Source organism: Hydra vulgaris, chromosome 09 (genome assembly GCF_038396675.1).
Source record: "Hydra vulgaris chromosome 09, alternate assembly HydraT2T_AEP".
Taxonomy (NCBI): domain Eukaryota; kingdom Metazoa; phylum Cnidaria; class Hydrozoa; order Anthoathecata; family Hydridae; genus Hydra; species Hydra vulgaris.
This window is the reverse complement of record NC_088928.1, coordinates 39,524,166-39,550,294: the sequence shown is the minus strand read 5'-3', so window position 1 is coordinate 39,550,294 and position 26,129 is coordinate 39,524,166. Positions and strand designations below refer to the sequence as shown.

The window sequence follows — 26,129 nt, the reverse complement described above, 5'->3', positions numbered from 1 at the left end:
AGTTGCTAAAAGACAGTAACAATGGTATCATTAATTATGCTTCATTGAACAATTGTATGAGCTTCAAACAAAAGAAAGAATTCATTCTGCTAATAAACTGAAAAAGCACCATATTGAATAGAAACAACAAAACATGAAAGAAACCTTAAGTCAAAGTGTTGCAGATGCTCTTAATTTTTGTGCAAACAAGTTAAAATTAAAAGAGTTTCAAAATTGTGAACCAACTATCAATTTTATTCAGCTTATAGACAAAAGTTTTGATTTATTAAACAGTCCGAATTATATTGGTAAAAATTATAAAGTTCCTATCTCTTTAAGCAATTTGGAACACTGTACAAATTTTATCATTATGGTATGTCAGTACTTACCCAGTTTGACAGACAGTGCTGATAACTTAATTTATAAAACAAACCGAAAAACTGGCTTCATTGGATTTATTTTTAGCCTTTAATCAGTAATTCAACTTAGCCGATACTTGTTTTATCTCCAGAGAGCCAATCTAAATTCTATGATAATATGAGTCAAAATCATATTGAAATGTTGTTTAGTGCTGTTACAAGTCAAGGTCGTTTTAATAACAATCCATCAGCAAAACAGTTATGACTTATTATATATATATATATATATATATATATATATATATATATATATATATATATATATATATATATATATATATATATATATATATATATATATATATATATATATATATATATATATATATATATATATATATATATATAGACGAGTAAACTAGCTTGTATAAAATGTTATTTTTAACAGTTTTTGTTTATGGAAAGTTTATTCTTTCAAATTTTGGTCAAAAATCTATATTTTTTTAGGTAACATTTAGAGGAGTCGCAGTTCAGACTACCGCATTAATTTCTCCTTTTTATTTAATTGCAGCATTTTGGAATGCTTTTTTTAACTCTATTTTTAAAAAAGAGTTGCAACATCTAATGATTTGATGCGCAAGCGCATTAACTCCCTTATTTTAACGGATTGTTGAAGTATGAGTTCGTTGGATTGTTGACCGAGTTTAACAATGAATGTTGACTGAGTTTAACGGATTGTTGAACTAATGAGATCGTTTCACTAAAGCGTTAGTACAGCAAACAATTCGTTTAAATTAAAGAGTTAATGCGCTTAAAAAATTTCAATAAATAATTTTAACGGATTGAAATCTGTTGATATATCAAATTAAGGATTTATTACGTTATAACATAGTAAATCCTTAATTTGATATATCAACAGACTTTAATCCGTTAAAATTTTTATCCATTAATTTAACGGAAAATAGTTTGGTACAACAACGACGATTGATCGCTTCACCCAAAAAAATTTTTCGCATTTTTACGTGACAATTGAAATGTGGGCTTTTTAATATGTTGGTATAAATAGCATTTAATAACTGTTTTTTACAAACTTTAACTTTCGATATTGTTGTTGTTCCCTATAGCTCTATATCGCTGTACCACTCAATATTGGGGTCATTAAAATCACCAATGAGTAACAGGCCAATGGTCTTGTTTGCCAACAAGCGATTTCAAATAATATATTGAGCGTTTTAATTCATCATGTTTAGTAGCGTATTTTTTTTACTTAGTAAGATTAGGTTTTAATTTTGACTTTTTCGGTTAAAATCGTTTTTAAAGTTAATGGCGATGCTATTAATGACGATGTTGATGTGGCTAAGAATTTTAAGACAAATTATAAAACGCTTGATTTTAGAACTTAATAATTTTCGAAAAACCCAAAATAAAAGAAAAAAACTTAAAAGTATCAAACGAAAAACAGTTGTTTACATTTTCTTGTGTTTACATAAGAAAATTAGAAGAGGTCTTAAAACCCACAAAGATTAAAATTTCATCAATAAAATTTTTTTTTCTATTGTTATTAACATTTTTTTGAAAATGTTTATCAGTTTTCACATATGTCTATTATTCAAACAGTGAGAGACAACAAGTTTGAATCTTTAAAAATCGCAAAAGGTTTGAAAGTCTGCACCTGAATATGTTCGAAATAAAGCAAAACAATAGTTTATTAATTTGAGGCCATCGTAATGACATATATTTATTTTCGCCGCCACGACTTTTGAAAGATAATATAAGTATAATTCCTTTTGTTCTTTACTCAAATCTCCAAATTTTAATTTAGTACTCAAACTTAAGCTCAACCGTAAGAAATACTAAATTTAAACCCTGGGTTTATGATTTTTCCTCGGTATCAAAAAGTCGGTTAACTTTATCATGTGTGACTATTCCGTTAGCTTTCTTCAATCGCCTTATTTTTATTAGCGTTTCGTTTTTTCTGCTCCAGCGCAGCAACAATTTGCATTGTATTAGTATAGCTCACGCGTCTTTCGGTATAATAAAACCTACAAAAATACAACAGAAAATTATATATATAATTTTAAATTTATTTATTGTTTATTTATCAAGATATTAATTTAAAAAATAACCCTCACCAAAAACAAGATCTCTTTGTTAAGCTTGGTTAGGCTTACAAACAGTAAAGAACAATTTTTATCGTCATCAATTGTCAATCAACATGCATTTTATACTCTATAATTTATCTGCGCTCTCATGTATGTATGTATTTATGTGTGTATGTATGTATGTATTTCTGTATGCATGCATTTATGCATGTGTGTACGTACGTATGTATGTACAGGCCCGTAGCAACCAGGGGGGAGGGGGCAGCAGGGCATCCCCCCCCCCCATATTTTTTCAAATAGATAACTTTGAAAAAATTGACTAAGAAAAAAAAGAAAAGGTCCTTAAAACTAATTTGGGGCCCCTTAATCCAGCATTGCCCCCCCAATATAACTTTTGTTACAACGGATCTGTATATTATGTATGTATGTATGTATTTATGTATATATGCACGTAAGTATATCTTTTATTACACGTTTTGTCATTAATTCCTTCCAGTGACGGATGCAGGAAGGGGGAAGGGAATGGCGATATGCATTCCGCCCCAAGAGAATCTAAAAGTGCTAAAACATCTTAGAAATGGAGAAATTTTTTGATTGATTAATATTTAGGAGACGCACATGTGAAACAAAATACAAAAATATTTTAAAAATTAACATCCCCCCACCAAAAGTTTCTGGATCCGTCACTGCTTCCTTCATTTGCTTTGATAATTTTTTTTTTCTCTTTTAAATATATTTAATTAGTATCATTCTTTATTTATTATTGTTAAGCCCCTCAACCATTTGAATCCGAAATACGAACTCAACATAACTGCCGCGTTATATTATATTAGTTAATGAAAACTAAGGTTTCGCAATATTATTTTCGTGATACATCACTTGAGTTAATAGCAATTCTCACCATCATAAAGTGGTCATAAATAGGTAGATAAAACTAAAAAAACCAACTCATAAAAACTGAGTTTTTGTTTACAATGTAAATGCATTGAAGACCTCAAAAAAAAAAAAAAAAGCATCTTTTTTTCATTAAAATATCGTTTGAAAAAATTTAAAATGAAAGCTTGTAAAAAAGTGATACAAATTTTCACATAGCAAAAAAAGTTGAACTTTGTGATAAAAAACTTAATTTAAGATACCAAACATATATTTATTGATACAATTTAAGAGAAAAAAAAAATAATAAAAAAGTAAACTTTTTATCAAATAAGTTAAAGAATCGGTTATCAAAGTAACAGTTATCAACCAGTTATTCATATCGTCATTTTACATCACAATAAAACTAAAATAACTTGGTTTAAGATAATATCTTAAACATAGCAAATAGTTTTTTTGTTTTTTTTATCAAAACTATTTTTGATAAACTAAAATTAGTAAACAGTTTTTTTATATTTTTTATTGTGATGCCAGAGAAAAAATAGCGATTTTTTTTAAGTTTTTTATTTATTTTTCATAACATGAAAAAATGACTCAGGCGATGGTGAAATGATCGTGACGATATGAACTGTTTTAAGTTAACATTTTTTAAATATTGCAGAAAATTAGATAGCTAAATTAGTTATAGATTAATCTTTAAAAATACCTTCAAGATTTACTCAAAATAATTCCTAATAAAACCTTGTCACTTATATTAGATTATATTAAAAACCTGAGTACCAACACTCAAAAAATAATTTTTTAAATAAGATTATAATCTGCTGCTTTAATAAATTATCAAGTGTAAATCTCACTTTATAACTAACTCTTTACTTTTTAGAAAATGCTGCTGTGAAGCATCTGGTATGTAAAACTATATCTTTAATATCAAAAAGTCAAATTATATAATTAGTAGGTTATTGAAAGAGTATCATTACCTATTGATACGCTCAGCAAAAAATCAAGAACTAACTACTTGGTACCCAGCTTGAATACTACGTTGAACCAACTCTGAAAGAACGGCGAAAGCGTTAGTTCAACGTAGTGTGCTAGCTGCGTAGCTAAGGACACGTGAGCTATTTATCTACAACGAATTAAAACTTAACTAAATGAACTATGAAACTTAAGCAACTACTTTTTGAAGTTAGTTACCAGTTTTTTTTTTGTTAATCTGAACTATGCAGTACACTCTGAAAAAAAGGTAGAAATTTCTACCTTAAGGCAGGATATGTGATATACGCTAAGTAAGGTATAATTTTCTACCTTCTAAGGTAGAAAAATATACCATTAAAGTAGAAAATTATACTTTTAAGGTAGAAAACTGACAAATGATAATTTTCTATATGTTCAAAGTCTTACCTAAAAAAATCTAAAAAAAAATGACAAATCATTATTTTTAATATAATTGTCTACCTTAGAAGGTAGAAAACTATACCTTACTAAGGGTATATCACATATCGAACCCTAAAGTAAAAATTTCGACCTTTATTTTTTTAAAGTGTAGTTTTACAAAAAGTTAAATAAGACCAAGAATTTATAGCAATAATAAATATTAGCAACTCGTTATGTGTGTACACATAAAACAGATTTTAAATTGTCTTAAGAATTAGTAGCAGTCTAATCTAGTAATCTAAAATAATAACATTTAATAAATAAAAAGAAATAAAACACTCAGCAACTATCAATCACAACCCTACTCAAACCCTAATGATTGTTTTTTACAGTTGACATTATTTGGTATACTTTTTGAAAAAAACATGCAGCAACATGTAAACCTTCTTCCTTTTCACGTTTTTTTGGTGTAGCCATGATATATCACCAGTGACAAGATTTTTCAGAAACAAAGCTTGTTCATTTCAATAAAATAATATGGTAAAAATGTGGATACATTTGGCTTTGTTGTTGCAATCAGTTGTTTTTAAATCTATACAGTCAACCAAGAACAAAAACAAAACAAGATTATTAAACTCTTCCTCGATACCAAACTTGGGCCTAAACAGTCCTTGTAGCCAAAGCATATTTACAACGCTTAGAAACAAAAGGTCTACTAATTGCCAAAAAGATTCTTATCAAAAGCTTACAGAAGATATGTATATGCAAGATTTGAATTAATATAAAATATGTAGATGCAAGATTTGAATTAATATAAAATGATTAGGTAAACAAAAATCTACAGCAAAAGAACAGATAAAAAAAACTAAAAAAAAACATAACTTGTACAATGAATTCAGAACCCACCAAAAGTCTGCTACCAACAATATGTAAATAAAAACCAAATCAAATATCAATCAAAAATAATTATAGGAGTTTTTAAAAGTAGTGCCATTAAAATTTGCTTAATACTAAAAATTCTTATATACAAAAATTTATTAAATCATTACCAAAAATTTACTATGGGGGAAAATGCAGTTTTTTTAGTTTCCCGATAGTTTTTGTAGTTGGACTTCCGCCCTTTTAACATTCACCAATTCAAATATTAAAATTATCAAAATATCAATAGCATTACACAGCGTTTAACAATTATATTGATATGATAGTCAGTGTAAACTTAATTTTTACTTTTTTTTTTAAAATTAATAATTGATCTGAAAAAAAAACTTTACAACATGAAATATAATGGAAAATCTCACCAAACCATCTGTAATAATCTCACTAAAGTTAAAGTCAGGTCAGGTTATCCTGCTACTGGTAACATAACCCAGTACAACCTGCTTCATGTCCTGCTGCCTTGTAGGATGCTCTTTTTTAGGCAAAGGCTAAGTGAAGGTAACTCTGACTTAAAACACCCCCTCGATAAAAATACTTATCTAAGGCAGACATTTAATGCATCTGGCTATTGTCTTGTAGAAGGCCTCCTAGGCAAAGACTTAAGGGGTAAACAGATTCTATATGTTGACCAGCCTTGCACCTCTTCTTCATCTACTAGGCTGACGTAGATGTATTTATATTACATTGTTTCAAGTTTAGGATGTTAAACGCTGGATCTTCTTGACTCAATGCATGGGTTTTGCTTGTGTTTTTATGACAAGCCAACTCATTATATTATCTCCTAATGAGGGTGCAACTCTATTATTCAGTTTTATAGTTCTGAGGCCGGCTGGTAATCAGGTTTCCTGAACTCTATGGTAGCTCTCAGAAAGGCTGATTCCATCAACAGCTGTAAAGTATCAGAGTACTAACAGTGCCATGTCGCGCATGTTTAGTGTCCCTGTTTGTACTTTTGGTGTGCATTGTAGAGGTGGCATTTAGAGCCCTTTGTAACGGCCTGGGGTTTTTTAAAAGTAACGAGGTAACTGATTGGACTATTAAAAAGTGTACTGAGTACTATCTGTGCTTTGAGTCAAGTTCTTTAACAAATTTAAAAATGATAAAAATACCAAAAACAATAAAACAGAAAAAACTATTGCCATGACCAAGTTTAGATAACTTGGTCATGGTGATGGTTTTTTATCTATCATTCACTAATATTCATGGTCTTCAAAGAAATTTTTCTTCTGTTAAGTTTTATCTCTTGCAAAGTTCACCAGACCTACTTTCTCTTTGTGATTTTCTTTTGATAAATTTGAGTTCAGTTGTCTCATCTTGTTATCTTAGTGTTGACTGTTATCTTCCATTAATAACTCCAATAGTCAAATGCTTGATCTGGGCATTTACATTTGTAAGAATTCACCAATTTGTCAGGAAACTAGGTTCGAATCAACAGACTATTCTTTTATGTGTTTTCGTTTAGCACCACTTCACTCTATCACCTTTCCCTTTGTTTTATATAGCTCTCCTACAACTTAAGACTGCACTCTTTTCAATATTATTTCTGATCAAATTGACTAAGCCCTTTCTCTTTATCCTTCAGCCAATGTCATTTTTGTTGGTGACTTTAATGCTCATAACACTGAATGGCTTGGCTTTAGTGTCAGTGACTTTGCAAGTGTTAAGGCCCACAACTTTTGCCTTTTCCAATCTAACACAAATAGTCAACTTTCCAACTCACTTTCTAGACAATTTGAATCATTTACCTTCTCTACTTGCCTTATGTCTTGTTTCTGATCCTTGTCAGTGCTCAGTTTCTCCACATTCACCCTTAGGTGCTTCTGATCACAATTTGATCTCTCTAAAACTGTTATCTTATTCTTCATCATCAAAATCCCCCTATCATCATATCTCTTACAAACACCTTGAAGCTGACTGGGACTCTTTGTGTGATTTTCTTTGTGATGGCCCTTGAGTATAACTCTTTCCTGCTGACAAATGTGCTTCTTACATAACTTCTTAGATTTAGCTGGCATGAAACCTTTTATTCCCTCTTGATGATTCTAAGTCAAGCCTCATTCTTCTCCATGGTTTTCCTCTCATTGTGCTGCTGCAACTTCAAATCCTAACCATTAATTTCATATCTATCAGAAAAAAATTCACCAGAATTTTTTTTTGTCTATTTGCTATAGCTAGAAACCATTGTAAAAAGGTTACAACAGCCTGCTATTTTCAGGTCACAAAATCTCGTATTTCATCTCAAAAACTAGGCTCTTGTGACTTTCGGAGAATCTTTAACAGTATCAGTAATAAGGGTAAATCTTTTGTTCCACCCCTCTTGGATGGTTTTTATTCAGATTTTGTCCTCTCACCTAAAGTCAAACCTGAATTGTTTGCTTTAATCTCATCTCTTGATTCCATTCCAAGAATTTTTCATCAATCTTATCTCTTTGAGCCACTAATCAGGTCCTACCAGATATAGCCGAAAAACAGGTTGATTGATTGCTTAACATTCATACCATTCCAGCTTCTGTATCTAATGTGATTTCCTGTTTAGACTCTTCTACAGCTTGTGGTGCAGACAACATACCTGTTATAGTCTTACAGAATATCAAAATAATAATATAGGCTTGCAGAAGTGTACTTTCAAAACTATTTAACAAGTGCTTATCTTGTTTTCCAGCCTGAAATCAGCATCTGTTATCCCTATTTTCAAAAATTTGGAGAGCAATCTGAATTATTTAACTAACCTCCCATTAGTTTTCTTATCAAGGTTTTCTAAGCAAGGTTTCTTCATAAGCAAGGTTTTTGAATCTTTAATTAACAAACACTTAATCTTGTATCTTGAATCTAAGAACTTACTTTCTGATCATCAATATGGATTTTGGTCTTCTTTTCTTCTGCTGATTTATTAATGGTAATAACTGATAGGTTTTATTGTGCATTTGATAGATGTGGAGAGGTTAAGGTTATTGCTCTTGACGTTTATAAAGTTTTTGATAAAGTTTAGCATGCTGGTCTTCTTCATAAACTTTCTTCTTACAGCGTGCAGGTAACACCTTTAAGATTATCGAATCCTTCTATACCAATCATAGTATAAAAGTTGTCCACAATGGACAGCACTCTACTTCATATCCTGTAACTTCAGGAGTTCCTCAAGGTTCTATTTTTGGCCCTATGTTTTTTTTAATTTACATCAACCATCTCCCAGAAATTCTCACATCTAAGGTGGCATTGTTTGCTGATGATACTACCATTTATTTTTGTCTTGATAAGAAGCAGAAACTATCTAATAGCTCGGAGGGGGCATTTGAGCTTGAAAAGGATCTCACTTCTGCTACAGCATGGGGCTCTCAGTGGTTGGTGAATTTTAACTCAGATAAAACTCAAATTTTTTTAGCTAATCGTTATTGCAATAAACTAGACTTTCCTTTATTTATGAACAGTAATGTATTTAATGAGTCATCACCCTTCGTCTTCTAGAATGAACTTTTGCTTCCGATCTTTCTTGTAAACCATATATCAAATCGATTGCAAAATCAGCATCTGCAAAAGTTGTGTCTCTTTATTGAGCTTGCCACTTTCTTACTCAAGATTCTATCCTTTAGTTCTACAAATATCAAATTCATCCTTATATGGAATACTGTTGCCCTACCTAAAGCAGATCTCCATATGATGCCTTTTCTCTTTTAGACAAGGTGCAAAAATGTATAGTAAACATAATTGAACCTGCTCTTGCAGTCAACCTTCAACCATAATCACATCGTCGCAATGTTGCTTCTTTATCTCTTTTCTATAAATACTATAATGGGCACAGCTTTAAAGAGTTTGCATCTCTTGTGCTAACTACTAAAATTCGTTCTCATGTTACTTGTCATTCAATTAAGTCTCATCCTTTTACTGTGACTGTTCTTAAGTGCTCTAAAAATTCTTATTCATCTAGTTTTTTTCCTTGAACATCAGTGCTTTGGAATTCTCTCCCTTCATCTTGTTTTCCTGATTCATATAATTATTCATATGATTCATATAATTTGCAATCTTTTAAGCCGCCTGTTAATCGTTATCTTGCTCTATAAATTTCATCTTTTCTCTTCTAGTAACTTTCAACTCTATTAGTGGTTACTTGCAGCCTTGATGGAAATGAAGATGGTGAAAAAATAAAAAATAATAAATATAAAAAATTACCTGTAATAATGATAACTCACACTAAATCAATTGTAACCAAAATTTATTATATAAATTGTTCATAACCTAATTAAATATTGAATATAAAACAAGCTTCAATACTTCTCAACTGTAACAAAAACATAAAATTTCCATAATTTTAATGGAGGTTTAAAAAAATTATTAAAAAAGTAACAATATTCATCGTTAATTTTTATTTTAAATTGTTATGTAATTGTTAATAACTATAATATATTTTCTCTTAGTTTATAAATATGGTTAGATATATGTTTACTAAATCATTGAAGGAACTGCCATATTTAAACTGTGCAAACTAATGTCTTTTGGAAACTGGTTTAGCTAATTTTTTGATTCAGAGAAAAATATAGTACGCAATGGTTGCTTTTGCTTTGTACTTAAATAACAGCATATATTATATTTTATTTAAAATACATATATATAATTATTTATTAATTGAATTCAATATTTAGTACATAGCAAATGCAATGATATTTATTTCACAATTAAATAGTAAAAAAATTAGAATTCAGAATTGATTTGTTCTAAAAAAAAAAAATTTAGGCAACAAAAATATCAAACAACAAAAGGCAATTTAGTATATAATAATTCTCACAAATATATTTAATAGTAAAAGTCAAGAACTCAGTGTTTAAATATTTTTTAAATATTTAACAGTAGAATTTAATAATTCAGCATTTAAATATTTTCAAAATATTTAACAGATATATTAAGTAGAGTTCTACTTAATATATCAGTATTTTAATAATTTCAGAATATTCAACAGTAGAACTTTATAATTCAGTATTTAAATATTTTCAAAATATTTAACAGAACTAATTCATTTAGATATTCTTAGTATTCAACACTATAAGACGGGACAATCAAGATAAGACAATCAAGACGAGATAATCAAGATGAGACCATCATAGAATGTAAAAATGCAAATGCCAAACTTTTTTTTATATAATGAATTTTTTAATGTGTAAAACTTAATAGGTTACAGATTTAATAATAAAAAAAAAATAAACAATCAAACAATTAGTTTTTGATTAATATGTATAAATAATATCTTTTAATAATACAATATTATATAAAAGCATTAAAAAATGTTAAATAAAAAATGTTAGGACAAAATTTTTTATAAAATTAAAGAAAATATTTTTACCACGATAGTGTGGAAATAACTGCCCAAGAACCAATGGCTAAATCACACGAGCGTTTAACGTTTTCTAAAATTAATAATATTGCTGAATAAGTTTCTTTCAGAAATATTTAACGTGAACAATTATAACACTAATACTTTATTTGGTAATCTTCATATTAGAAAATAACAAACATTGGGAGAACTTATCATATGCCTTCCTCCTCTTATTTAGAAACAAGTAAACTGCTAACTGCAGAAAGACAACTAGTCCTCAAAATCTTGTGTGCACTTTTTAGCACAAATCTGTTCAAAATGGATAGACAACATATAACGCTAAAAGCGAATATCTGCCATCATTTTTATAGGCATGGCAACAGTTTACTTTTGAAACACCAGTGCACAGAGAGACAAAATTGTGTTTTTTTCACTGAATATTTTTTTTTTTTTTTTTTTTGTAGATTTACATATATAATATAATAGATATTTAAGATATAAAATGCATAAATAAAGCAATAATATGAAATTCTTTAAAATGTTTTGAAACACTTATCAAATTTATGTGTTAATATAACACTTTAATAATTTGTTTATTTAATTAAATATTTTCTTGTTTATGTTGATGTTTATTTAATTAAATGTGATGTTTATTTAATTAAATATGATGTTTATTTAATTAAATATTTTCTTTAATAAAATAACCTAAAACAACAACACTATGCTTGTGATTAATTTCTTTACAATTTATAAAGTTATTCAGGTGAAAATAAAAGTCTTCTTAAGAGATGAAAGAAAGGAGTTATTAATGGACAGTTATAAACAGAATGTAATTAAAAAGTCTAAATGACAATGCAAAAAGAGCCACATTAGCAGAGCCTATAGTCCACAAAGAGAGGGCTAAAAAACTTTATAACAAAATAAAAAATATCACAGAAGAATTCAAAAAAGACCCTAAACAAGTTGGATAACATGGCTAATGTGACATTACTGTGCATACCAATGCAAGATACTTATTTTTTCAGTAAACTCACAGTGAATGTCTCGAATATTCACAATATTAGTTCGAAAAAAATTGACTGTTTTTATATATCATGAAGAGAAAGGTGAAAAAGGTTCTAAAGAAGTATGTTTTATGCATATTTTTAAGTGGCACATAAAAACAAAAAATCAGATTAAGTTAAAACTTTGCACTTTATTGGTGACAACTATGCCGGTTCCCGGTTAAAACAAGAACCACATCTTATTCAACAAAATAAATTTGGCGTTTCTGCTAGGGGACATTTGTTTATGCATAATTTAACATAATTTGCGTAATGAACATATTTTTAGAATTATATGGATTTCTCCTTATAATTCCAAAATTACTAGAAAAAAGTAGAGAGCTATGAAACTGATGAAGTATTTGATCTGATGAACAGTTCCTCATAAATTCCTGGAAGGTTTACTGTAAAGAAAATGTCATTTGAAGACATTTTCTTTTTCTTGCATATCTACTCACAAAAACAACTTTTTGCACCAAAAACTTCAAATTTGAAACTTCCAATATAACGTTTTTTGTCTTATTAATTGGCCTCGATAATGGTTTACGAGGAGCTACACGTCTATCCAAGCCAAACTTCTTTAGTCAATCTTTGACAGTGGAAGTGCTAATTTTAACAATATTGAAATGATTGTGCACAGATCTGATTTTTTTCCGTGGGTATCTTCTATTTGATTAGAAAATCTTTTTTATTTCTCTATATAGTAATTTATTCGTTTGCATACTTGCATGTGCACTACTTTTTTGTGTCATAGTAATTTTCTTTGCACACAGCATCTTGAAATTTTTACTACATTAACTATTAAAGATATTACTAACTGTAAGCAAACAAAAAATATCAAATAATACAATTTTATCAAAGAAATAAAGATTTTAACTGGAACATTGTTATTAAATAAACAAGTTAAATAACTTTTTTAAAGAAAAAAAAAAAAAATTTTTTATAAATAAACAAATATAGTCAAGTGAATGCCTATTGTTTATTGAGATATGCTGAAGCTGTCCAATCTATTACAGATATAATATAATCATAAACTAAAACATATGAAGCCTTTTTTTTCTTGATAATACTAGAGACCTGTTTGATGTTTAACGGTCTTGTGGCCCCCCTAAAAATATTTTTTATTTAAAAAATTTTTAAATCCAGTATTATTTTATTATATAGAACACATTTAGTGTCAACAGACAGTTTCAAAAAAAGTTGTTTTTAGCACCACCCTAATATATATATATATATATATATATATATATATATATATATATATATATATATATATATATATATATACACACATGTTTTTTTTGTTCCCAATGTTTGTTTTTTTTTCCTTTTTCTATACTATTTTTATCTTATTTTTATTTTTATTTATACACATTTAAATTTATTTTTTTATTATTAAAATATGTTTTTTATACTTATTTTCGTTATATTTATTTATTATATACTATATTTCATTTTTATTTTCATCTATTTACAAAAATGATTAACTACAGTAATATAACCATATTTAAACCTTGCTTTAACCCTAACCCTCACCTTGATATTGACCCAAACCAAACCCTCAGTTGATGTAGCAGCACTTCTCTGCAAGTCAGGCTATTTGATAGTCAATGTATGTACTTTTTCGTTCTCTATAAAAGTTGCTTATAGGAACATTTTATTTACAAAAAATGATGCTAATGTCCTTGTAAGTGTTCGTTTTTTTGTAAAATTTGTCCCTGTAAGTGAAACTATAGATGTATATATATATATATATATATATATATATATATATGTATATATATATATATATATATATATATATATATATATATGTATATACACAGTAGTGTAGGAAAGTTGAGAAAGTTAGAGGGAGGGGCTGAAAAGGTCCTCAATTACATGATACAGCGAAATAGATAATAATTACAATGATATCAATCAATCACATGATTACTCTCTTGGCTCCTCTTGTGGTTTATATGTTTACCTGCAACAAAATTTTAATAGACATAATTTTGATAATTGTTCAGACAGTTTTACAATATTCATAAAAGAAACTAAACACAACATTTTTTTTTTTTTTTTTTATTTCACCTCCCCAAGGCCCAGAAGGCCACTACAGATGAGGAGGCAACTTAATTGTGGTTATAACCCTCTCTCAACTCTATAACTCCGAAACACGAACCTTGACCAACAAGACCGCTGCGCGGAGAAACAAGTTGAGCGCGGTACTACCAGGGACGTGGTGGGGATCGAACTCGGAACCTCTCGCTTATGAAGCAAGCGCTCTACCACTACACCACTACCACACTACATAATTCAATATTACAATAATATAATTATAAAGTAATACATTTAATATAACGTAATTTAATAAGTACATAATATGTGAAGCAAATTCTATTGTTTCCCAAAATAGCGTCAACTAAATCCATCAACTAAAACTCATTCTTGCTTGACTTGTTATTTACTAAAGTCTTATTCTTTTACTGTACCTGTCACTGCATGCTCTAAAAACTTTTATTCATCTAGTTTTTTTCCATGTACTTCAACCCTTTAAAACTCTCTCCCATCTTCAGTTTCCTGACTCATTCAATCTAAAACTTTTTTAAGTTTTCTGCGGAACGGCTCTTTAACTATACTACTTTTTCTTCTCTAACTCCCAACTTAGTGGTTGCTTGCAATATTGTTGAGAGTGAATCAGAATATTAAAAAAAAAGCTGTTGCAATACTCCCCTGGCTTTTGACCCAGATTCATTTGATACAAATTCGCCGATTTCTGCCATTACATTTATAAAAGACTTGTAATTAGTTTTTGAAACTTGGATGTTCTACTCTGACTTGAAAAGTCATCCCCTATAATGGCAAAGTATTTCAAATTCTGGATATATGATAGCAACCTTAAAATCACCACTCAACCAAAAAGTTCTATACAATCATTTACTATGACTGGGGGCAAGTAGTTTTCACTCTGGATCCAATTTTGTAGTCCTGGTACATCTTGTGATCTCAGTAACATCAATTAAAAGCTGACTTGTTACAGATTTTGCCTTTAGATTCATAAGATGGTACTTTTCTAAGGCCTCACTGTGTGCATCACTTGGTTTGTGCTCATTAAATTTAGTAACTGTCTTTTTTCAATTGTCAAATGTTGTTGTCACAAAGGCAAGTTCATTTTTTTTGTTTAAGTCATGTTTGTTAATACTATTTATAAATCGACAATAGAAGCAAAATACTTTATGCCTTGTTACACAATGTGTAACAAGGCATAAAGTATTTTGCCACTGCATACTCGATTTTGCCATTCTGCAAAAAAGTGGACTCTGATCATTTCTCTATACTGCCCTTCGCATATATATATATATATAAATATATATATATATAAAACTAAAATTGCTTAGATGAACACTCTGACGTCACACTGAAATAGCCTGCTACTGGGGCTTCAGTACATACATTGACTGACAAATAGCCTGACTTGGAGCGGAGTGCTGCTACATTTTTCATCTTTTTCTAAAAACGCAGTATATTATAAAGATAAGCAAAACTAGTGAGCAAATGCTTATATAAATCAGCTATAGAAGATATATATATATATATATATATATATATATATATATATATATATATATATATATATATATATATATATATATATATATATATATATACAATATATATATATATATATATATACAATATATATATACAATATATATATATACAATATATATATATACAATATATATATATATATATATACAATATATATATATATATATATATATATATATATATATATATATATATATATATATATATATATATATATATATATACAATATATATATATATATATATATATATATATATATATATATATATATATATATATATATATATATATATATATATATATTGTATATATATATATATTCGATGAAGAAATTCCATAAAAAAACACAAACCCTTACTTACTTGTCAATGTCAATAAAAACTACTTATTTCTTTTATTGCTATAGTACAAAATTTTTTTTGATTACAGTTTCTATTTGTTTTAAAATAAATAATTTTTTTTCTACTTGAAATAAAAAATAACAATGGGGTAATTCTATGTCAATTAACCCAAGTCATGTCACAATACATCTCCATTTATGAAAATCCTCACACTTGCAGATCAAAATCCTTATGCTTCCTGAAAGTTCAATAAATATAGAATAATGCACAAATTTTTTTTTTGGATATCATCAAGGCCACATGCATTTTTCGAGAATCAAAATCAGGCATATACAACATTGCCTAAATTTATTTAAATTGATAAATACAAGTACTTCATAATAAATTTTAAATCATTAAGCCATACTTGAATGATTTCTTTTTTTAATTTTAGAAAGGATTTTGCACAGGCTCACAGAACCTTGCGTTTCATTTGTTTCCAAGTGTTTTCAATAAGGTTTCGAAAACACTTGGAAACCAATGAAAATCACCAATCTGATAATAATGTATGGCATCTTGCATAAAATTTTTTGACTCATGGATGGCGCAGGTGTCGAAGCCTTTTGTCTCTAAAACATTGATATAGTGTTTAGAATTTATTATTTGGTTCTTAGTGGGATATAAAGTTACTCTTCCTTTTGCACCAATAAAACAACCCCAAACCATTATGCGTCCAGAAGTTAGTAGTTATGCAGAAGTATGAAGAAATATAATTATTGTTAATAAAATATTAGATTTTTAAAAAAAGCATTTAAGTGCAACTGTGAAGTAATTGATTTGTTAAAGAAACAGATTGTTTAACAATATATATATATATAAATTAAAAAATTTTAATTAAATCAAATATGAACAAAAATTAAAAATTTAAATTTAGTTTTGTAGGAATTATAAATAGTAAAATGTAGAACTTGTTACCTAAAAATATTAAATTATAAACCTCTCCATCATAGATTATAATGTGTGAATGCAACTAAATAACTTTTTATTTTTTTTTAAGTAGGGAGAAGAGTTTTTGTTTAAGAAAATTCTTTTCATAAATGGATTTAATTTATTTAAATTTAAAGTTTAATTTATGAACATAAACTATGTTTATGCTCATAATTAAAATATCTTACTAGTAACTGATAAAAATCTATCTATAAATTGTTTATTATCTTAAAATAGTTCATTAAATACTTAAAAAAACACACACACAAATAAATAGTAATAAAGCAAACAAAAGAATATGATTTCATGTATAAGTTTGTATTTAGAAATAAATTATAAGGAAATATAATATTTTTCAAATGCTGAATTTAAATTTCATTAGTAATTTCTGTTATAGTTATATTGTCTAATGATTTTTAATGTGGTTTAAAATTAAATTTAATTAAAATGCAGTATTTTTAAAATACCCAGATGAATTTAACTTTTAATAATGTAAATATCAAAGCCGAGTTAAATTTAGTAAGCGACCGGGGCTATAGCCGAGGCCAGGTTTGATAACACATAGCCCAGACCGGGGCTGGGTTTATGACCAGGGCTGCATTAATATTGATAGATCCTATAAAAATTTTATTTTTAATTAAAATTTATGACATGAGTTATAATTAAAAACAATACTTTTATAGGATCTATCGATATTAATGCAGCTCCAGTCATAAACCTGGCCTGGGCTCCATTAAAATTGATAGATCCTATAAACTATTGTTTTTCAATAAAACTTGTGTCATAAATTTTAATTAAAAATAACATTTTTATAGGATCTATCAATATTAATGCAGGCCTGGTCATAAACCCAGTCCCAGTCGGGGATATGTGTTATCAAACCTAGCCCCGGCCTAGGCCCCAGTCGCTTACTAGTTAAATTATATTTATTGTGTTAAGTGTTTTTGCTATGCAACAAAATCTTGTAGCAAGCCATAAGTATGGTTAATAATATAATAACACATGCATACTATTTTTTCACTAATTTGTTTATTTTTATTAAAGTTATTAAATAAATATTAGTCATAAAAACACAAATCATTGTTTTAAAATCATAAAACATTATGATTTTAAAAAATATTCAAAAGAATATGGTGTTAATAATTTACTTGAATAAAAAAACCATATTAAACCAAGTCCAAAACCACCTTGAATACCAATGATTAATGATTGAGCTGTACTGGGAGTCTTTAAGAACTGTTGAAAACTGCCCTGAACAATAAAAAAAGCTGAAATAAACATAAGACATAACTACACTGTATAACAATAGCATTAGTACTATCACTTAAAGAATCAGTAAATAACATTAATTTTTTAAAGTAGGCTTTTTGAGAGTGGTTCACAATGTAAATATTAAAGCTGAGTTGAATTAAAATGTAAATGACATAATGGCATGTGCAGAGGCAAATGCATACAACTGCATGCATATGCCTCTGCACATGCCGCTAAGTAATTATATATAATACAGTATGCGGTAAACTACATTTGCTAAAGAAAAACATTGCAACTGCGCAATACAATTTTTTTTCAGGTTTAGAGCAATTACAGAATACATTGCTATTTCACAATTATAGATATTTCAGTAGCTTATTCTGACACTAAGCTTTGAGACAATAGTTAAGACTTAAAAAAAGAATGGTGAACAATTATGGTATTCTTTTCTTCCTTTTAGGTTACTAGAAAAAGCAAAAAATACATACAGCAATAACAAGTACACTTTTGTTTTTTCTAAATATCTTACATAAAAATGGGAAAGAGTTCCAAAGCATTTAAAGTTGATGTCTCTTCCTTCTCCACTGCTCATCTAACTTCTCAAGAGTTATCAAAATAAATTCTAATGACTTATCAACCAATTTGATAAAAGAGAACACTTCTACTGTGTTTAACGCAGTCTTCAATCAACACAGATGAGTTTGAAGTAGTTAACTCTAGGAATATTTATTGTAATTCACATAAGCAAATTAGGCATTTTAATTGCCTGTAAAAAACACTCAATGACTGTCCAAATCAAGCCTCATTTAACTGTTTTAATTATTCTAAATGAAGTTGTAAGAAAAAGCAACCTACACCAGTTTGGACAAAATATACGAGTGATATTCATAAGACTGCTAAATATACATTTTGTTCTTTTTAAAAATGCAAGAACTTTATATAAATATGCCATTTGTCACTGTAGAAAAAAAAAGGTGCCATAAAAGCAGAAACTTTTTTCTTAGCATACATTTTTGTGAAAAAGAACTAATCTAGCTATTGTCTAGTGTGACTCATATATAGAGCAATAAATGTAGCCTTTCACCTTTTATTGACTCTACCTAAGGTTCTACTTATGTATATCTCATGTAACGTGATCATTATTGCACTTTGTTTAACTAAGTCAACACAATCGCTGTATTTAATTGCTACTTTGTTTCTGCTGACAAAGTTCAATCTATTAAAAACCATATAAACTGTGAAAAAAAATAAATTAAAACTATTTTTCATAAAGATTTATAACTAATATAACTATACTTGTTATAATTTAAATACAAATTTATAATTACTATAACTGTTTCAAAAAAATTACTCAAACAAAAAACAAAAAAATCAGCAAACCAATATAAAAAGTCCTATACTATATGCGCAAAAATTGGCTGATTAAGCTGATGCAGACTAACTTAATGCTAACTTAATTGGTCACTATTACAGTTAAGAGAATATTCAGTAAAAATACCCAGTGGACTAATTAAAAAAGAGATGAAAAAAAAACATATAAAAGTAGAAGACATTTTTAAATTAAAAATACAAGAAATACCTTTTAGAGTTAAAACTCTCAATTTCGAGTGTAATGAAAGTAGTCCTTGCATTCTTAGTCATGGAACTGCAAGTATCACTTGAACTTTATGACAAAGGAAATAAAAAAATATTTTTATGCGATCAGAACTAGACTGAATGGAAGAGATTCTGAGGAAGAAAATATATTACAAAATCTAAGATATCTCAAAGAACAACTAGATGAGAAAGTTGATGGGAATCACTTAAATGGGGAGTTAAAGGAAGGTAATAATGAAAATAAAATTTTCAAATTGATTATTAAATATATATATGAATTTTATTAAGTACCTTATCTTATAACTTCCTGTTGATTGGTTAAGATATAGATGCAGATCAGAAATAAATAAGTAAATAGTACTTTTAAAGTAATGCCAATAGTCATAAACTAAATCCGCTCTGTGCTTTAAGAACATTGAGCACTATTTAAACACTCACATACAAACACTCAGTGAGACGATTCTACAAAGAAAATAGGATGGGGGGGGGGGGTAATTCCTTAAAAAGTACTACCTGGTTCCATAAAAAAATAAAAATATCCTTAAATCTAAAATTAAATCTAAAAAAGAGTGAGACACCCACACCACACCGCACCCTTAAAATGCCTCTGCACACATATATATTAAATAGATTACTATATTGGTAATATAAACAGTAATAAAAGTAAAAAAACCCAGCTACCTTATTTTTAATCACTGGTTCTGCATCTTTGCCTGTTTCACATTTTGAACATTCCATTTATTTAAACTAAATTCCAATAAACATTTTAACACCTTATTTTTACATACAAAGTTGTAATAAATAATAACTATAGCAATAATAACCAGCAATAAATGTAATAAATAATAATTAAACCAGCAATAATAGATAATAATATAATAATTAAATAAGAAGCATGAAGTGGTAACAATTTTTTATATATTTATTATAAAAAAAAATAAAAAAATGTGAAATATGGTTAAAATTTGGATATTTATGGTCATCTTAATTTTAATTATTATTAAACTACTAATAAAATAAAATAAAACTGAATCATTGATAGAGAAACAAAAAACACAATTAGAGATAAACTCAAGGTATGGCATAAAGCATTATCAAATATTGTTTGAAGTGTAATCTTTTTTAGTATATTTAACCTTTTTAAAACCCAAAATAATTTAATCTAGAAAGCTAATTTTTCTATTACATTTCTTTATTAGACTTATCTATATTACAGCAAAAAAAAAAAAAAGATTTCAGAATCAAATATGGACTCAGCAATAATTTGAGATATTATTAGTAGTAAACTAATTGAAAAAAATGCCAATGATAAAGCATTTGGTGTAGATTGTATAATTTGATAAATATTTTAAAAATGTCACTCAAATGGAAAATAGAAAATGCAACACTATTACACAGGAAAGGAGTTTAAAACGAGGGAGCAAATAGTAGACCAATTTAATTAAGATGTATATCACACAAAAAATCTAGAAATAATCTTAAGGTGCAATTAGGCAACCTACAGAAGTATTTTTTCACAACAGTATTTTATCAAGCCTTTTCAAGGCGTGATAAGTCATTGGCTTGATAAGCCATCAAGCTAATGACTTATCAAGCCTTGAAAAGATTAAATATGATAGAAAGAACTTTCCTCAATGAACTCAAAGCATAAAAAATGTATTTTGCACCAACCATAATCACTTTTGATTGAAGTATTTATTCTAAAATAGAATCAAGATGTTTAACTGAATAGATTTAGATAAATTATTTATTCAAACGTTCAAATATTAGTTAGTGGTTACTTAAAATCATAAAATTGTGTTAAGTTTCAAGCTTGTGAAAAACAAAGTATTGGATTTTATAATTCCTTTTTGCCTAATTCAACACATTTGTTTCTTGATATTGTCTTCTTTGCAGAATTAAAAAAAGCACGAAGAAGTATACTTCAGGATTGGAAACTTCTTTCTCGTGGTAAAGATTTCTCTAAACAGGCAAATTTTTTGATAAGATTTATTAATGAAAAATTTAATTAAAAAAAATTATTAAGTAAATATAAAACTTTGTGGTTTGTGTCATTCAATCTAAATGATGATTAGCAAATTTCCACATGAAAGTTCTTAGTCATTGTATTGCAGCTATAAATTGGAGCTAAAAATTAAAAAAAAAATGAAGATGATGATGAGAAAAGTGTTATCGAAAATACAAATAAGAATGTGTAAAAAAACATATAATTTGAAATTTATTCATATGAAAAATGAGTTTGACAGAAACAGGGTCTAAATGATAAAGTGAATCAGTTTCTTCAGTTGAATTTAGGATATACTTATTTATGATATTTATGATATACTATTTATGATATTTATGATTGCGAATTTCAAATTATTTTAGCAAATATGTAGCTTAATACTGATTATTGCTCTTTTTTCAAATGGTTTTTTTTTATTGTTCTTTTTCCTAAGTCCTTTTATACTTTTTAGGTTCTTCTTTTGAAATACAGGTATGCAGAAAATAGTATGAATCAAAATGAAGTTTTTTAACTTGCAAACATTATATTGATTTTATGAAAACATTCAAGGGAGTGCTGCTATATTGACTGATTTAGGTAGAACACGCAAGGGGAAACTGCTACATCGACTAAGGATTTGGGTTGGGGCATGTATAAATCGATCAATGGACCAGCACTCCTACATTTCTCATGAGATACATGAGATATCATATTGTTTTTGTGAGATCTGCGTTTTTTTAAGAACTCAAAATTGTAATTTGAACGATACTATCTTTTGTTTACCTGAAATAAATGCAAACCATAAATTAAAATTACATCAAATAGGTATGTGCATACATTTAACGAAACCAATTTCTTTAATCGGATTCCATGGATCAGATCAACAAATTTTTCTTAGTGGTTATCTATGCCTTTTCAAGAAGTAAATTGTAATTAAGAAACGTAAGAAAGGTTTATTTTATAGGTTCTCAGAGCAAAGTTCTTTGTATTTTTAATTTTGTTGCCATTTACATTGTAATTAAAGGTTGGTTCCTAACTTGACCAAGGTGGCTATATGGGTTAATAGGGCAGTTCCTAGGGAAGGGGCACCACCATTGGTACCCCTTCCCTTCAGTAATAGTTACGTATATAATTTTTTTGTGCTGTTACTAATACTTTATTACATACACCATCTACCAATCTACCATAAAGATAAATATATGTACATTTGATTCAGGAATAGTAATAGTTAAAGTAAATCAAGTAGGCTAAGGAAATCAAATAGTTCGAACAATGTAATTCTAAATGAAAACTTAAATTTCTGACAAATGGATAAATTTATAACGGTATACTCGAAGATTTTTCTAAGGAAAATTGTTCAATAATTTTTTCAAGGTTGAGTTTTTTCGCCTTCGTTTTCAAAGGAGAGTATCGTAAGCAACGTCAATCTTTTTTTGCGCCGTTAATGTACGTAGGTAGGTTTTAATTAACTACAACTTGCTGAAACTATGTTTACTACTGGCCACTGTCACTAGAATTGTCTAAAATATGCGTAGTGCTATCCACAGATTAGTAAAAAAGTCTCTTCTGTCGGTGTTTTTGATTATATTGAGTGCTACTAATGGTAATAGTGTTTTGTTGACCACCTTCTGCTTCTATTCACAGTGTTTTTGACAATGAACTTCTAAACATCATTTTTATTACTGTAGCACGTTAAGAAGTTCATTGTACACTGTACAATGTACAGTTCTTCCCCATTTATATCTGAATTGTTGTTCACAGCTAAGTGTTCTTGTAACATTTTATAATCCTCTTTAAATTTGTCCTTTGGTGGTAATTTTTAGGTCAAATAGGAATCCCCACTTTGATTTGCATTTTTAGAACTTGTTTAATCTAATTTTAAAGATGATTCAATTGTCATTTAGGGACAAGAAAACATCATTTTTGAAAGTATTATATAGACTCTTTGAATAACTCCAAACAGCAATATAGACTTCACCAATGATTTTGCTCCATCTAACATAACTATGTTCAAGCTGTAGCAACCCCAAGGTGTAAATGAAACTTGTAGGTATTCTGCTGAAATTCAAGCTTGAACACCTTTTCGAATTGCAATCATATTAGACCCGTTGTCATAGCCTTGACTTCTACAAATGTTTAAGTCTAGCCAACTAGACTATATTTATTCAATTAGGTGTTTAGAATGAGCTTCACCAGTCAACTCTTTACACACTGCATATCCAATAAAGGTTTCTAAACAATAGCTATTGCTTAATTTTCTTCATGAACATAGCAGATTATTAGAGAAGTTTGGCTTTTTTGATGAAGCCTTTTTGAATATTCTCTAACTTCAATAAATGCTCTCTCCAAATTGGATTAAAATTAACCAAGTATTTGGATAAAATCAAGGAAGTTCCCATTATTTTTGGTGTACAGCTTTGTTGAGCTTACATGGAATGTAATATTACATTTGCCACATACATAATTATTGACACTATTCTCTTGAGAATGCTTCATCTTTCTTCTTAATTGTTAGTTTGTTGGAATAAACCCTAATCGACAGCTTGTTCATTTTTTATGCTGTTTGTTACCTCGATCCATTTCTCAGAACAACTAAAATGAGATCGAGATGTCTCATGCATTTGAGCTTGCTCTGTGAACTATTTCCTTCTATTTCCTTTTAAATTATTGAAACGTTCTTTTCTCCCAAATATGATTTTGGAGTTGAATCAAACAGATGATAAGGTAGACAATAAACTAAATCAGTTTCTGGAAAGTAAATAGGCCATCTCCTCTTCACTTATTCATTATTTCTTGGTACCCTGTTTCAAAATTCATATGAGAAATGGTATTTTTTGGTTTCAGGATATTCTTTATTGCTCTTCAGAAAAAGGTATTGGATTCATTTTGATAATACAATCTCTCTCTCTTACAGCCAGCCGTTTCAGCCGAGTGAACAAGTCGTTAGATAAGTATCTGTAAGTGCCACTTCTATGCGAAACATCTGTTGTAATTGTGATACTAGCATCAGTTTTAACTATTATAGGCTTTAAATTATATTCAGGCTCTGTTGTTTTTTGATGCTTCCTGAGATTTTTGGCTACAGATATCTAAGGATAAATTTGATAAACATGTGGCAAAACTAGCTGAAGAAGTAGAACTACATAACAGAGGCATACTCGCATTATGTTCCTCTTGGTTAGATTGAGACTGAGTGGAGGTCTCACTAGATGTTTTTAAGGAGTTTTTTAAGGAAAGAAATAAATGTGTTTGCTTTGGCACTTTACTGAAAACAGCTTCATAGGATGCTTCAATGTGCATCATTAATACATCTTTAATAAAAAAAAAAATTCTAATTCAAACAAACAGTGTAAAACTTTATTTTCGTTTCTGAAAACATAAATTCTCCGTGTAAGTTTTTAACTCATATTTAAGGTCACTACTGATTACAGTTTGCAACCCTTTTATATTACAACATTTTTATTAACTTACTTTCTTGTCGGTTTATTTATTTTATTGGTTTTCAATAAACAGTAATATATTATCAATAAAATATAAAAGTGATGAGAATGGCATTTGCGGTTTGGCGGAAACTGGAATAATCCTTCAGGGCGTTAGTTAGAGCTTTCTTTTTTTGTTTTTGTTTTAAAAAAGTCATTTGAGTAATCAGATGGCGATCTATACCTGCGATCTATACCTGCAGGCCTTGCCAACGTGCAAACCCCGTATCTGACTGGGGGCCTATTTTAAATTTCGCTTAACTTTAGTCGCCATTTTAGTGATACTAAAATATGGGCAAAAAATGTTGCATTTATGGCTGCACTACAAATTATTTATCTGCAAAAAAAGAAATCTGATAATTTAAAGCTTTCCGTATATCGATTTCCTAAAAATGAAGAAGAAAAACAAATGTGGATTAAAGTTAGTTATAGTTAGAGGAAAATATCGTCCTAAATTTGCACCATCTATTTTGCCTGGCATACCGTTTTGTCAAACTTTTACCCATCTTCCTCCATTACGTGCAACAACTCGTGCTTCTTCGTGTTTTTGAAATTTCGCTAAAGATAAACTATCCACTTTTTTAGAAAAAGATAGAGTATAATTATTATATATATAAATTTTTGGTGAAATGAAAAAAATTCTTTTAAATGATTAAAGAGATTTAGGCGTTCCATTAGAATGCTTTATGATTAATAACTCTATTCATTTACAATCATAAGTTTATTAAAATGGAGTTCCATATTTTTTAATCAAGATTAGTGAGGATTTGCATTTTTAAACTTAAGAAAATGAAGTTCCTGCAATTTCTAAAAACAAAATTTCAAAAATCAACACATGGTCTATATTAGAAGAAATTTTGCGTTATTTGAAAAATTTAATTCCAGACTGAAAAGAAATTGTAATTCAGGAATATTCAGCTTCTATGGGTACACAGAGTGTTGGTAGTAA

The 26,129-nt window shown here is 28.3% G+C and overlaps 1 protein-coding gene across 3 annotated transcripts; it reads right to left on the bottom strand.

Annotated features, from left to right (window-relative positions):
* Window positions 1-2,196: 2,196 nt before the first annotated feature.
* LOC136084778 (uncharacterized) lies at window positions 2,197-25,458 on the bottom strand. Of its 3 annotated transcripts, none has more exons than XM_065805672.1 (5): window positions 22,539-25,458; window positions 20,399-20,464; window positions 18,019-18,121; window positions 10,950-11,013; window positions 2,197-2,380 (listed from the first exon to the last, which is right to left on the bottom strand). In XM_065805672.1, the coding sequence occupies exons 2-5, from the start codon at window positions 20,453-20,455 to the stop codon at window positions 2,269-2,271; spliced, it is 336 nt and encodes a 111-aa protein (XP_065661744.1). In that variant the 5' UTR covers window positions 20,456-20,464; window positions 22,539-25,458; the 3' UTR covers window positions 2,197-2,268. The 3 variants fall into 3 exon arrangements, with proteins under 3 accessions (XP_065661744.1, XP_065661742.1, XP_065661743.1); XM_065805670.1 differs by having other exon boundaries at window positions 25,173-25,293; XM_065805671.1 differs by lacking the exon at window positions 22,539-25,458 and adding an exon at window positions 22,485-22,530.
* Between the last annotated feature and the right edge of the window lie 671 nt (window positions 25,459-26,129).

Excerpts from the sequence above, each read along its gene's own strand:
- LOC136084778 (XM_065805672.1), bottom strand. The coding sequence starts at position 20,455 with ATGGAATGTTCAAAATGTGAAACAGGCAAAGATGCAGAACCAGTGATT. Across the intron at positions 18,122-20,398 it reads AACCAGTGATTAAAAATAAG|GGCAGTTTTCAACAGTTCTT; the intron begins GTAGCTGGGTTT and ends TTTATTGTTCAG. Across the intron at positions 2,381-10,949 it reads GTTATTTCCACACTATCGTG|GTTTTATTATACCGAAAGAC; the intron begins GTAAAAATATTT and ends GTATTTTTGTAG.